Genomic DNA, 16,094 nt, shown 5'->3' with positions numbered 1-16,094 from the left:
GTGGCAATCAATTAGCAAGAAAGTTATTTGACTGGGGAAATCTGGGAAGGCTCTGTTGAGGAGATGATATTTGAACTGGGTGTGCACAGGTAGAAATGGAGAGTGGAGGTTAGAGCAGAAGAGTTATTCAGCCACTGTGACATCTGGAAAATTCAGGCAATGAGACTGTCTAGGTGTATTCATGAGAGACAGAAAGGGTTAGGCATGGTGGAGAATGAATGAGCAGAAGCCCTGAGAGGACAAGTGGAAAGCAAGTAATGGCACTGAGGCAGGGAGCTTTGAAGGCCATGATGAGTGTCTCGATCACTGCATTTGGAAATCATATTAATCATTTTATTATATTTATGAGTCATGTTTATAAAGTGCCTACCTTTCCTTTTCAAATGATAGGAAGTGACAAAATAAAGATGGAAGAGGGACAAAACGGAAAAAGTGAGGAAAAGAAGTGATACCTGCTTTTCAGCCCTTCCTTTTTGTTTATAGATATAGAGTAGGCATCTCAACAAAGGCCTGTGAGGATTTGCTTAAAGTAACCTAGGATTGGCCCTTTGTAATAGTGACATTTATGAAATCTCAGCCTGAATTTCTGGCCTGCATGAGCTAGTAATTCTCACGATGAAAACTCACATAGGTATCTCACCCAAAGTGAGATTTTTTTTTTGTTCTACTAAATTGTGAGACATTTCATGTAGAATTTAATGAGTACTAAATACTGTGCAAAAGTAATCATGTTTTCTGTTTTGGGAATATAAACATGCTCCTGTTAGAGCTGAGGAAAGATGTTTAAATTTTTTATTCCACACCTTTTTCTGTCTCCCACAGGGAGAAATGGAGAATGAGACCTTCTGATCCTTCTTGAAGAAAAGAATTAGCAAGTCTGAAGCCACTGATGAATCCTGTTTGAGATGCCTGCAGGGCCGGTCTTTATTTTGTTGGGGCCACAGTGAATCCACTTGTATGCTCTCCGCTAAGTTTCTGCTGCAGGGAACAGAGAGACAGACGTCTTCAGTGGGACTCTGGCATCTTAAATGAGGTAGGCGCTTTATTACAGATAAGTTCAAAGCCCCATTATACTGAATTTAGTAAAAACAAAACAAAACAGAGATGGCTAAATTCCATTAAATGACTCTGAGTGATTTATTGTTAGGTGACAAATAAATCGTAATGAAAGCTGCATTCGTGTTTTATGCTTCCAAATTTTATACTTTGGCAATGAAAACATATCCAAACTTTAAAAACTGGTTTTCATGGTCTTCAGCTAAGAGGACTATTTACTTTTCCGAGTTTTTCTGCTATGATTTGAAGTTTGGCTAACTTGAGGTTTCATGTTGATCTATTTGCCAGATATAGCATTTTTCTTCTCATTTCCACTAAAACTTGACTTCATTTCCCTCATCCCAAATGTCCTCACTTTTCTGATTTTTGTATCTCTGGATTCCAACCTTTTCACAACCCAAACCCTATTTTACTTGTATTTTTCTCTCACCATAGGCCCCTTATATTCAAGATGTTGTCCACTTTTTATTAATTTTATTTTTTACATTTATTAAAGATATCTGGAACTGTCATTTCTGGCTTCTTATCACCATGAGATAACTAGGATGATACGCAGTACAGATATAATTTCAGCTACTCAGCAAAATAACTTGATGTTTTAAAAGAGTTGTGTAGCTGTAGTATGGGTAAATGAACTATTTGGATTACTATTTTTGAAAAATAGAAAATACCTCTTGGAAAGCCAGTACGAATACCCATAATGAAAGTAACCAGTGGAATACACGTAGTGCATAGCCACATTGTGTTTGTGCTTTGCACGTACTGAATTATCCAACCTTCATGCAACCCTAAAAGTAGACTATTTTATTATTTATGTTTAATATGTGAATATCAAGGGACTTGTTAAATGTCAGACCACTAACGGGCAGTGGGGTGGGGTCTGAGCTGAAGTAGCATGCTGACCTCTGTGCTATCACACCTCTCGCCTCTGGTTCTGTTTGCATCTCAAAGAACCTGTTTGGAAACCTGACTTTCTTCAATTATAGTTCATCTCTTTTCATAATTTTGAACTTCTCACTGACCAATCTACTTTTTAGGGATTTGTACTCTTCTTTTTATAGATGGTGTCTACTCTTCTAATATCACACATTGCCTTACATATTTAATGATCTTATCACATTTACTTTAAAACCAGAAAGATACAACAATCACAATAATATGTTGAACCTTCAAAAGAAGAGAACAGAACTGAGGTTTCCAGAGATGGGAAGGAATTGGTAAACGGACATGAGAAATGATTGCATTGTATAATATCGAACTTTAAAATAAAGCATTCATAAAAAAAGAATAAATTGTTAAGAATGGGGAGCATTTTTTCAATTTCTCAAAATAATTCCACATTTTGATTCAATATTTGAAGAGAAAGATAATTATGAAATCATGGAAGAGTAGAGAAGAAATATTATAATTTGTTAATATTTTAAAATAATAGACAAAATTAAAATGGGAAAATTGACAGACTGGACTACGTACAATTGAAAAAAGTCACAGAAAAAGAAATAACATGCAGAGAAAAAGAAAAATCATAATTCTTAACTAAGAGATATAATTATTATTTTGCTAGACTAATATCCATTCTACTAAAATGTCAAGATTCCAAAAGACGAGCTGACAGAAGATTAAAGATAATCAAAAGGGTGATATTTTCGAAAAAACAGTATGAAAAATATAAAATTTGGCTGATAAAGTTTATATGAATATAATAAAATGTAGTTTCATTCCTATTAACTTAGTAAGACGATAAGACAAAATCACAAGATAACTTTTTTTACCCATGTTCCTCCACTTTTCTGAAAAATTATCAACATTGAAACATTGGCTATACTTGAATGTAAAAAATATATATAGAAATAAACACATTGCAAATATACTTATTAATATCTCTGTAAGTAAATACAAGAAATTAAAAGTACATATATCTGGAGAGTAGGATATAGATTCATATAATTTAGACAGAGACTTTAATTTTTCTTCTATTCTTTTGTTTATTTTGAATATTTGATTATAATTATTAATTATTCTATAACAAATATATATTTAATAAAGGAGAACAAAATATTGAAAATGTTTTTTTATTGTTTTTTAAATTTACCATTATACAATGTAGTCAATTTTCATGGCCCTTTACCAGTTCCTCCCTTCCTCCCTCCCTCTCCTCGTTTCCCACCCTGGCAACCTCACTTGTGTTCTCTTCTCTTAACAAGTTCAAGGAATTATTGTGATTGTTGTATCTTTTAAAATTTGTTTGTTTGTTTATGTATTTATTTTTATTAGCTCCCACATGTAAGTGAGAACATGTGGTACTTCTGTGCCTGGCTTATTTCACTTAACATAATTTTCTCTGTGTTCACCCATGTTGCTGCAAATGCCATTTTTTTTATAGCTGAGTAGTACTCCATAGTGTAAATATACCACATTTTCCTTATCCACTTGTATGATGATAGGCATGTAAGCTCGTTCCAACTCTTGGCTATTGTAAATAGAGCTGCAATAAACATGGGAGTACATGTGTCTCTTTGATATGATGATTTCCTTTGGGTATATACCCAGCAGTTGGACAGCTGGGTCATATGGCAATCCTAATATTCATATGGAACAAAAAAAGACACCAAATAGCCAAAGCAACCTTGAACAACACACAGAAAGCTGGAGGCATAACATTACCTGAATTCAAATTATACTACAAATCTATAGTAACCAAAACAGTGCAGTACTAGCATAAAAACAGACACACAAAACAATGGAGCAGAATAAAGGACCCAGCAATCAGCCCATGTACCTACAGTCATCTGATCTTTGGGAAAGGCACCAAGAACATGCACCGGGAAAAGACTGCCTCTTCAATAAATGATGCTGGGAAAATTGGACATCCATATGTAGAAGAATGAAACTAGACCTGTACCTCTTTTCCATATACCCAAATCAACTCAAAATGGATTAAAGAATTAAATATACATCCCAAAGCTATAAAACTCCTGAAAGAAAACATAGGGGAAACACTTCAGGAAGTAGGACTGGGCATAGACTTTACAAATATGACCCCCAAAACACAGGCAACCAAAGGAAAAATAAACAAATGGGATTATATCAAACTAAAAAGCTTCTGCACAACAAAAGAAACAAGAGAGTGAAAAGACAACCAACAGAGTGGGAGAAAATATTTGCAAAATATGCATTTGACAAAGGATTAATATCCAGAATATACAAGGAACTCAAACAACTTAACAGCAAAAAACCAAGTAACTAGATTTAAAAATGGGCAAAGGAGCTGAACAGGCATTTCTCAAAGGAAGATATACGAATGGCCAACAGACACATGAAAAAATGCTCAACATCACTGAACATCCAGGAAATGCAAATCAAAACCACACTGAGATATCATCTCACTCCATTTAGGCTGGCTATTATCAGAAAGACAGAGAATAACAAATGCTGGTGAGAATGTGGAGAAAGGGGAACCCACCTACACTGTTGTTGGGGGGACTGTAAAATGGTGCAGCCATTATGGAAAATGGTATGAAGGTTCCTCAAACAACTACAGGTAAAACTGCCATATGAAAAATAAATGTTCATACTTATCAATAACAATGATAATATCTAGCATTTGGGTAATGATATTACACTTGGGAAATTATTTAAAGTTGTTTGTAGCATTGTTATAAGAGTGAAAATTGGAAGCAACATAAATGAATCAATGGAAAAATGGTCAAATAAATATCTTATAAAAATTTATACATTACCACGGCATTTAATTGATAATTAAACTAAAGAAAATATGACAACATGAAAATAGTAGTTACAACAATCCTAAGTCAAAATCAGATTATAAAATGGTATTTTTATATGATGATTTAATTATGCAAACTACATATGCTACAACAAGGATTTAAGATAGAAAAATCATAAAGTTGTACATTGGAATTATGAATTTTTTTTTTCAAATAATGTTATTAGAAAAAGTATCCAGAGGAATTAAGGACAAAAATGTAAAGAGGAGCATATATGATGAAAAAAACACTACTTAGATAATCGGTGTCACCTCTCCCAGGGTGACAGAGATGCAGAGGATTACTCAAAGCCCATTTCTCTAGAGCAGTGAGAGGCCCAGAAGGGGTAAATTCCAGGAGACGACTTCTTTAAGAGAGAATGAATTCCTGGGAAATAACCCAGAATGAGATTTTCTCTGAGTTTTTATTGCCCAGGCAAGAAAATTACAGAAAAGGAACACAGGTGGTTACAAAAAGAACAATGAGATAATCATTATGGCAACACTCAGTTCCCTAAGAAACTTGAGGAAATAACTGAAGACTTTCCCATCACTAGGTTTAGCTGCACCAAGGACGTCTGCCCTTAGAGCAGGCATTTTTGCTGTGTTACAATTTTTTTTTATCTACAACAGAGACTTTAGTCCTGGGAAAGTTTTCTGCTTTTCCCAAGCTTAACATTTCTATGTGCAATTCTAAAAAGTTAGGCCCTGCAAAATACATTTGCTTTATTAATGTTGGTATCCTCCACAAACAGGAATATTAGGAATCTTATAACAGATCATATTCATAGGTAGAGAAGCTCAATATTCTTATGGGATACATTTAAGAGTGCGGTAAAGAGGGTAAAGGGTAGTTTCCTTCAATTATGCCAAACCCATGGTATTATCCAGACATTGTTTACATCATGCCGATCAGTAAGCTGGCCTCTTGACACAAAGGCATAGGCAAAAGATTGTTAAAATAGATTTTTTGTAAAGCATAGTTCACCCAAGTTACTAAGGGGCCAGAGATAATGGATACAAAAATGAAGAAACTGAACTGAGAAGATTTTCTCAGGAAGAATTCTCCAAGAATTTCAATGATTAGTTATATTGGAATAGTGTTTTACAGGTTGCAAAGCATAGAGATAGGATGCGTAATACATAAAATGCATGTGTGAAAGTGTGTGTACATACGTGTGTATATAATCTTTTCTAATTCTTTCGAAAATTCAGAATAAGGTAGGGTAAGTATTTGCCTTTTATTTCTCATAAATAAAGTCTAAATTTCAAAGTGGTTAAGTCACTTTTCCAAGGAAAGAACAAGTTCTGCAGTTCTGAATCTTGATAGAAATCAAAATTTTTGAAGGGCATTTATTTTTAATTCCCCAAATATGAAAGCTTTGGCCTGATCTGGTGAGTTTCTGAATCAACAGATAAATCTTGGAGAGGCCCAGGCATCTGCAGATTTGCAAAGATTGTAACAGAGCATGCAACAGAACAAGGAGTTCAGAGGTCAGCCCACTAATCTTCCCAAGATGGCATTTCTTGTTCTCTCTGCAGATTAAACATATATCACCTGCATCCTATCTACAGCCTCTAACACAGTGATGAATAACAGAGGAACTGAATTCATTCTACTTGGATTGACCCACGATGATGGAAAGCAGAAAGCAATATTTGTGATTTTCTTGATTCTTTACCTTGCAACTTTGTTGGGGAACTTTCTCATTGTGGTGACTATTAAAACAAGCCAGACCCTTGGGAGTCCCATGTACTTTTTCCTGTTCTACTTGTCCTTTGCTGATGCTTGCTTCTCTACAACCACAGTACCTAGATTGATTGTGGATGCCCTTTCTCAGAAGAAGACCATTTCCTACAATGAGTGCATGACTCAGGTCTTTGCAACCCACTTTTTTGGGTGCATGGAGATGTTTGTGCTCATCCTTATGGCCTTTGATCGCTATGTAGCCATTTGTAAGCCCCTGCGATACACAGCCATCATGAGCCGGCGTGTCTGTGGTGTGCTGGTGATTCTGACCTGGGTGGGGTCTTGTATCCATTCTTCAGCACAGATTCTCCTGGCTTTGAGATTGCCATTCTGTGGCCCAAATGAGATTGATCACTATTTCTGTGATTTGCAGCCCTTGTTGAAACTTGCTTGCATGGACACTTATGTGATAAATTTGCTAGTTGTGTCTAATAGCGGGGCCATATGCATGGTGAGTTTCATAATCCTGCTTATCTCCTATATTGTCATTTTATACTCTCTGAGAAACCACAGCACAGAAGGAAGGTGAAAAGCCCATTTCTACATGCACCTCCCACATTATTGTGGTTGTCATATTTTTTGGTCCATGTATATTTATATACACATGCCCACCAACCACCTTTCCAATAGACAAGATGGTGGCTGTGTTTTATACAATTGGGACACCTTTACTCAACCCTCTGCTCTATACACTGAGGAATGCAGAAGTGAAAAATGCTGTGAAAAAATTATGGTGTAACAAAGGATGACTTTAGTTGATAAATGATATATGAGGGTTCTAATACATGAGGGTTATATCTCATATACCCTCATATATTAGATATACCCTCATATAGATATATGAGGGTTCTTTCCTCAAAAGCCACTCTGGAGTGGCTTTTGAGGAAAGAAAATTCCTCCTGTAGATGTGTATTATATTTCGTATTGGGTGCAATGTTTGTGGTTTTGATTTTGGGTAGACTCTATAGTCTCAATAGTTCCAAGTAGACTCAGTGGATCCAGGTAGACTCAGTGTTCTGGGTAGACTCAGTAGTCTGGGGGGCATTGATGGGTGTCACTGCAGCTGAAAGTGTCTTTGGCCATATGGTGTGGGACTCCAGATGCTGTGGCCAGGTGGCTCTAGGCTCCCATGGTATAAGCCACATAAGGTGGGATTTCTAGAGACTGTGGCTGGGCAGCAGGGGGCTCCTGTGGCAGAAACCACGTGGGGTGATACTCCAGAGGATGTTGCTGGGTGGCTAAATGTTCCTGCAGTGGAAGCCATGCAGGGCAGGGTTCTGGAGGCTTCAGCTGGGCAGTGTACAACTCTGGTACCTATTGCCAGGTGCCATACAGTGGTCAAGGCCAGGTCCACCCAGTGTGCAGCTCTAGCAGCTGTGTGTGTGGCAATAGGTGTCATAAAGCCATGCAGCAGGGTGTACTGGTGGCCACTGTGGAGAGAAGGATGAACTCCTGTATGGGGAGATGGACCTCAGCCCTGGGGCTAGACAGTGGTGTGTGCGACCATGGCTGTGGTGAGAGTGGGCTGGGGTAGGACCAATAGGGTTATCATGGAGAAGTGCTCATGGCTGAGCATATTCTTCTCACCACAAGGGAGAATTCTTCCTGCACTGATCCTAACTGTCCATTCCTTGTTCTAGACCCCTTCTGTTGGGGGACTGCATGCTGGGCTTCTCTAGTCTGTCATCTTAGCCCTGAAATATCAGCTATAAACAGCTTCATAGACCATATGGACTTAATGGACATTTATAGAACATTTCATCCAACAGCTGCAGAATGCACATTGTTTTCATCAGCACATAAAACATTCTCCAGGATTCATCACATACTGGACCACAACACTAGTATCAACAAGGTCAAAAAAATCAAAGTCATGTCAAATATTTTTTATGACCATAATGGAATAAAACTAGAAATCAATAATTTTGTTGATTTTTTAAAAGAAATCAATCAACAAGAGAAACTTGCAAAACTGCACAAATACATGGAAATTAAGCAACATGCTCCTGAATAATCAATGGGTCAAAGAAGGGATTAAGAAAGATATCAAAATATTTCTTGAAACAAATGAAAACAGAAACCCAACATACCAAAAGCTGTGGGATACAGAAAATGTAGTATTAAGAGGAAAGTTTATGGCAAAAAATGCCTACATCAAAAAAGAGAAAGATTTCAAATAAAAAGAAAACCTAAAAACACACCTCAAAAACTAGAAAAACAAGAAAAAACTAAAGCCAAAATAAGTAGAAGAAAAGTGATAATAAAATTCAGAGCAGAAATAAATGAAATAAAGACTAAAAATACAATATGAAAGATCAATCAAAGGAAAAGTGGGGGTTTTTTTTGAGAAGGAAAACAAAGTTGACAAACCATTAGTTAGACTAACCATGAAATAAAGAGAAAAGACCCAAATAAGTAAAATCAGAAAATCAAAAGGAGACATCACAAGTGATACCACCAAAATACAACGGGGCATTAGAGAATGTTATGATCAACTATATGCCAATAAACTTGAAAACCTAGAGGAGATGGACAAATTCCTTAATGCATATTACCTAATGAGACTGAACCAAGAAGAAATAAAGCCTAAACAGACCAAAAACAGGTAATGGGATTGCTCAGTTTTTAAAAGTTTCCTAGCAAAGAAAAGCCCATGACCAGGGCTTTACTGCTGAATTCTACTAAACATTTAAAGAGCTAATACCAATACTTCTTAAAGTATTTTAAAAAGTTGAAGTGAACAGATTTTTTCTAAACTCATATTGCAAAGCCAGCACTACCCTGATACCAAAACTAGACAAGGACACAACAATAACAAAAAACTACAGATCAATACCCCTGATGAACACATAGGCAAAAATCCACAATAATACTAGCAAACAGAATCCAACAGCACAAAAATTATACATCATGATCAAGTGGGATTTATCCCAGAGATGGAAGAATGGTTTAACACACACTAATTAATAAGTATAATACATCATATAGACAAAATGAAAGAAAAAACTTATTATCATCTTAATAGAAGCAGAAAACACATTTCATAAAATTCAACATCTCTTCATGATAAAAACTTTCAACAAATTAAGTATAGAAGGAATGTATCTTAATGCAATAAAGGCTGTTTATGACAAATCCAAAGCTAAGATCATCCTGAATGGATATGCTTTCAGCTTTCCCCCTGAGACCTGGGACAAGATAAGGATGCCCACTTTCATCACTTTTGTTCAGCATAATATTGAAAATCCTAGCCAGAGCAATTAGGCAAGATTAATAAATACAGGGCATACAAATTGGAAAGGAGGAAGTCAAATTGTCCCTTTTTGCAAGTAACATGATTTTATAGAGAAAGCTAAAGACTTATCAAAAAATACCTAGGCCTGATAAACAAATTTAGTAAAGTTGCAGGACACAAAATCAACATAGAAAAATCACTAGCATTTATATACACCAAAAATGAGCTAGCAGAAAAAGAAATCAAAGAGAGAATTCCCATTTACAATAGCAATAACACCACCAACAAAATGCCTAGAATACACTTAACCAAGGAGGTGAAAAATCTCTACAAGGAAAAGTATAAAACAATGATTAAAGAAATTAAAGAATACACAGAAAAGTAGAAAGACATTTCATGCTCGTGGATTGGAACAATCAATATTGTCAAAATGACTATACTGCCCAAAGCAATCTATACATTCAATGCAATCCCCATCAAATTACCATGCCATACTTCACAGAAATAGAAAAAACAATTCAAAAATTTATATGGAACAACAAAAGACCCTGAATAGTTACAGAAATCCTGAGCAAAAAGAATAAAGCTGGGGGCATCACACTCCCCAACTTCAAAATATACTGCAAAGCAATAGTAATCAAAACAGCATGCTACTAGCACAAATCAGGCACATAGGCCAATGGAACAGAATAGAGAACCCAGAAAGCAATCCATGTACCAACAGCCAACTGATTTTCGACAAAGGAGCCAAGAACATACATTGGGGGGAAGAACAGTCTTTTCAATAAACAGTGCTGAGAAAATTAGAGACCCACATGCAGAAGAATGAAACCAGACCTCCTATGTCTCACCATTTACCAAAATCAACTCAAAATGGATTAAAGACTTAAATGTGAGATCTGAAACTATAAAATTTCTAGAAGAAAACACAGGGGAAGGACTTCAGGACATAGGGCTGGGCAAAGATTTCATGAATAAGACTTCTAAAGCACAGGCAACAAAGAAAAAATAAAAAATGAGATTATACAAAAGTCCTCTAATAGCCAAAGAAATCTTGAGAATAAAAAACAGACTGAAGGCACCACACTTCCAGATTTCATAATATGTTATAAAGCCATAGTAATAAAAACAGTATAGTTCTGGCAAAAAAAAAAACAAACATGAAGAACAATGGAACAGAATAGAAAACCCAGAAATAAAACCACACATATCCAGTCAACTAATCTTTGCCAAGGGTGCCTAGAATACAAAATGCAGAAAGGACAGTCTATTCAATAAGTGGTGTTGGGAAATCTGGAAATCCACATGCAAAAACCAAAATTGCACCCTTATAGGACACCTGACATAAAAATCAACTCAAAATGGATTAAAGACTTAAACATAACATCTGAAGCCATAAAATCTCCTGGAAGAAAATATAAGGGGGAAAGCTCCATAACATCGGTCTGGGCAATGATTTTTTTGATAGGACACCAAAAACACAGGCAACAATAAGCAGTAGAACTGTATAAAACTAAAAGTTCTACACAACAAAGGAAATAATCAACAAAATAAAATGTAATCCAAGAAATGGAAAAAAATTGCACACCATATATCTAATAAGGGGTTAATGTCCAAAAAATATAAGGAACACATACAACTGGATAGCACACACATACACACACACACACACACACGCACGTGCACACACCCCAAACCAATTAAAAATTGGCAAATGCACTGAATAAACATTTTCCCAATGAAAACATACAAATGATCAACAGGTTTATAATAAGGTGTTCAGCACCACTAATCATCAGGGAAATGCAAATCAAAACCACAATGATATATCACTTCACACCTGTTAGGATGGTTAAAAACAAACCAACACACAAACAAAGATAACAAGTTTGTGAGGATGTAGAGAAAAGGGAACCCTTATATATTGTTGGTGGAAATGTAAATTGATACAGCTATCTGAAAAACAAAATAAAAGCTCCTCAAAAAATTAAAAATAGAACGACCGTATGATCTAGCAATCCCACTTCTGGGCATATGTCATAAGAAAATAAAATCACTCTCTCAAAGAGATACCTGCATTTCCGTGTTTATTGTAGTGTTATTCACAATAGCCAAGATATAGAAACAAAGTATCCATTATCAAATAAATGAATAAAGAAAAAAATTTACACATACACACACGTACACATATAATGGAATACTATTCAGTCTTAAAAAGAAGGAAATCTTGCCATTTGTGACAATATGGATGAACCTGAAGGACATTATGCTAAGTGAAATAAGCCAGACACAGAAAGAAAAGTACTGCATGATCATATTTCTAGGTAGAAACTAAAAAAATCAAACTCATAGAAACAGAGAGTAGAAGGGTGGTTATCAGGGGGTTTGGGGTGGGGAAAATGGGGATGTTGATAAAATGATAGGAACTTTTGGTTATAAGTAAGTTCTGGTGATCTAATGTATAGCATGGTGGCTATAGTTAATGCGTTATTGCATACTTGAAATTTGCTAAGTGAGTAGGCCTTAAATGTCCTCACAACAACAACAAAATACTAACTGGGTGAGGTAATATATGTGTTAACTAAGTAGACTGTGGTAATCATTTCACAATATATACTCATATGAATATCAAATCATCATGTTGTAAATCATCACACTTTAAATTTGTACAATTTTGTTAGTCAATTATACATCAATAAAGCTGGAAAACAAAAAAGAAGTTGTCAGAGAACTCTACTGACAACTCGATTTTAGACTTTCAGCCACCAGAACTGTGAGAAAATGAATTTTTATTGTTTGAGCCAAAGAAATTATGTTTCAAAGGACACCATTAGGAAAATGAAACGACAAATTAATATATAAATTCACACACACACACACACACACACACACACACAAAAAAAAAAAAAAAAAAAAAAAAAAAAAAAAACCCAGGGGGGGGGAAGAAGATATAACAACCACAATTACTTGAAGTTGATACGACAAGCAAACAGAAAGGACATTGTTGGGGGGGAGGAGGGAGGGAGAAGGGAGGGAGGTTTTGGTGATGGGGAGCAATAATCAGCCACAATGTATATCGACAAAATAAAATTTAAAAATAAAAAATAAATAAAAATAATAAAAAAATAAAAATAATAAATAAAAAAAATTTTTTTAAAAAAAGGAAAATGAAACGACAATCCACAGAATGGGTAAACATGTTTGCAAATCATATCTCTGCCAAGGAGCATGTAGTAAGAATACATGATCTACCTTACATCTCAATAATAAATAACCCAATTTTTTGAAACGAGCAAATGATTTTAATATGCTTATATGCTTTTATATAAGCATAATATACAAATGACAAAAAAGGACATTAAATGATGCTCAACATCATTAATTCTGAGTAAATGCACATCAAAACACAGTAAGATACCGGTACAAACACTAGAATGGCTATAATAAAACACAGAGATAATAAGTGGTGGGATTGTGGAGAAATGGAAACTTTTGTGTATTGCTGATAGCAAAGAAAAATACGGAGCTTCTATGGAAAACATCATGGCAGTTCCACAGAATGTTATACGAGGGCCTAGCATATGTCTGAGCAATTTCTCTCTTACGTATGCATCCAAGAGAACTGAAAACTTATGCTACCATAAGTGTGTATATAAAAATTAACAGTAACATTATTCATAATAGCTCAAAGTGGAAGCAATCCAAATGTCTATCAACTGATGAGTGGCTAAAAAAAGTATGTATTGTATCCATACAGTGAAATATTACTTAGCCATAAAAAGGAATAAAAGACTGATATGTGCTACGACATGGATAAACCTTGAAAACATTATTTTAAATGAAAGAAGCCAGATACTAGGGACGTGTATTTTATGATTTGATTTATATAAAATGTCCACAATATGCAAATCCAGAGAGACAGAAAGTAGACTAGTAGGTGCCCAGGGCTAGTGGTGGAGCGGAAGGTGGGAGCGACGGGTGATGGGTACGGGCTGCTTTTGTGGTGATGAAAATGTTCCATGGTGATGGATGCACAACTCTGCAAAGGACTAAATGCCACTGAATTTTAGTTTAAATTGATGAATTTGTGGTTGGTGAATTATACCTCAATTAAGACTTCAAAAGAAAATTTAATGTAATATGTAGTATTAATCAAAAGTGACATTATTTTCTATTCAGCCATAAAATAGCGAAGTTTTGTCCCATATTTTCTCTTCAAGTCTTCTATAGCATGTATATGTATACTAATATCTGAGTGTAATTATTTATGTTCCCATTCCTTACTCAGTACACTATAAGACCCCTGAAGACCGTGTCTTTCACTTGCTTTATTCCTGGAAGTAGCATGAAAGAGTTCCTCACAAATGCTGTCTGAATGAATCCACAGCCTAGAAAAATAAACCTCTGTAGGAGCTGACCTCTGGCTTACGCCTCTGCTCTCCGTGACTACCCTCATTTCTTCATTTCAAGTAACTTATTTTCAAAATGAGTTTCTGGTATGATTTGAGCTGAAGCAGAAAGTCAATTAACAAAAGGGAAGGATTGTACCATACTTCTCTTGCTTTAATTTAACTCAAGGTTGTTTTCAATAACTCCTTAAATGAAAATTCAATACTAAACAAGCAAAGCACTTACTTTCAGTACTTTCCACAGAAAACCTTTTTTTAAAACCTCACTTTTGACTCTCAGAGACTACATATTCTAGAGAGGACTGCAAATCATATAGCAGATCTATTTTATTTCATTTACAGAGAACGTGCAAATCAAAGTCCAATGCTCTCACAACATGACTTCTCACAAAAAGGAACTTTAAACAGATTTTGTTGCAGACTATCGGAGCTGTCTCAGCAAATATTTCTTTTTCACTTTCATGGAAACAGCTAACTACCTGATCCCCAAATAACTTGTGCAATCATGTTCCATGACCCTGCTGCACTGCTGAGGTGGGGCCCATTGAGTAGAAAGTGGGGTCAGGATCAACACAGACAGCGAAAGGAAACCATTTTTCCCTTTGAACTTATCTAGGGACAGTCATTGTGCCTCCTATTGGGAATAATCTGTTCAGGCTCAATGGCCTTTCAGGAACTCCTGGATCAAGTAGGAGGCCTGGGAAGATTCCAGATCCTTCAGATGGTTTTAATTGTAATTGCCCTCGCCCTAGCGTACCCTCATATTGTATTGGAGAACTTCACTGCAGCTGTCCCTGGTCATCGCTGCTGGGTCCACATCCTCGACAATGACACTGTCTCTGGTAATGACACTGGGATCCTTAGTCAAGATGCCCTCCTGAGAATCTCCATCCCGTTGGACTCAAATTTGAGCCCAGAGAAGTGTCGCCGCTTCATTCATCCCCAGTGGCAGCTCCTTCACCTGAATGGGACCTTCTTCAATGTGAGTGAGCTGGACACAGAGCCCTGTGTGGATGGCTGGGTGTACAGCCAAAGCTCCTTCCTTTCCACCATCACAACTGAGGTAAGAGACCCGATTTTCCTCTTATGAGTACCAGACCAGGATATCTGGACATAACACAAATAAACATGTTTCAAGCCTTTAGACACAATGTAGGTGCTTTTTCTTTATTCTTTCGGCAAATATTAATTGCTTCCTGATTAAATGCCAGATAACTACATATTTAGTGAGTCTAACGAATTAAAAAAGATGATCCTGCTAACGTAGTGCTTTCATTCTTGAGAAGACTAAAGTTTAAGTAATTCGTGTATTTTGTTATAAATGTTATGCTAAGTCAGTAATGCTCAGCCTGAGGTTGCAAATTAGGAACATTGGAGAGACTGATTAAAATCTCAATGCCTAAACTGTACCCCCAGGGCAGTCATGTGAGAAGGTCTGCAGTGATATTCAAGATTCAGTAAATTTCTAAAGGTCTTCAAATTATTGTACTGTGTGGCCAAGTTTGAGAACCACTTGTAAAATTGGACATTACTATAATCTACAGACTTAGGGGAGGCTTCCCAAAGAAAATTATGTTTATGCTGAGACCTAAGTTATACGGGTTAGGTGATGAAGAAAAGGGAAGGTGGAGATGAAGATAGGAGCCTGACATGATGAACCTTGCAGGTCATGTGAAGGAGCTTTGATCTGGTTACACTGAGCGATTATAAGCTGCTGTGAAGTTTTTTGTTTTTTTTCTAGTGGGACCTAGTATGTGAATCTCAGTCACTGAATTCAGTATCTAAATTCCTATTCATGGCTGGAATGGTGCTGGGATGCATCCTATATGGCTACTTAACAGACAGGTTAGTGTCTCTGGTACACAGCTCTCTCTGCTA

The 16,094-nt window shown here is 36.1% G+C and overlaps 2 protein-coding genes across 2 annotated transcripts in view; both read left to right on the top strand.

Annotated features, from left to right (window-relative positions):
• Window positions 1-6,411: 6,411 nt before the first annotated feature.
• On the top strand, window positions 6,412-7,321 carry LOC134389371 (olfactory receptor 4C11-like). The gene is given in 2 exon segments (XM_063112918.1): window positions 6,412-7,107; window positions 7,109-7,321. Coding segments are annotated over 2 exon segments (909 nt in total).
• A 7,556-nt stretch (window positions 7,322-14,877) lies between these two features.
• LOC134389071 (organic anion transporter 7-like) overlaps window positions 14,878-16,094 on the top strand; it is a 55,100-nt gene continuing 53,883 nt past the window's right edge. The window contains exons 1-2 of the mRNA XM_063112506.1: window positions 14,878-15,279; window positions 15,958-16,061. Of these exons, the coding sequence (XP_062968576.1) occupies window positions 14,878-15,279; window positions 15,958-16,061 (506 nt within the window). The remainder of the gene's footprint in view (window positions 15,280-15,957; window positions 16,062-16,094) is intronic.

This window comes from Cynocephalus volans, chromosome 10 (assembly GCF_027409185.1).
Source record: "Cynocephalus volans isolate mCynVol1 chromosome 10, mCynVol1.pri, whole genome shotgun sequence".
In the NCBI taxonomy this organism is placed as follows: Eukaryota; Metazoa; Chordata; class Mammalia; order Dermoptera; family Cynocephalidae; genus Cynocephalus; species Cynocephalus volans.
This window is presented reverse-complemented; position numbering and strand designations above follow the sequence as displayed.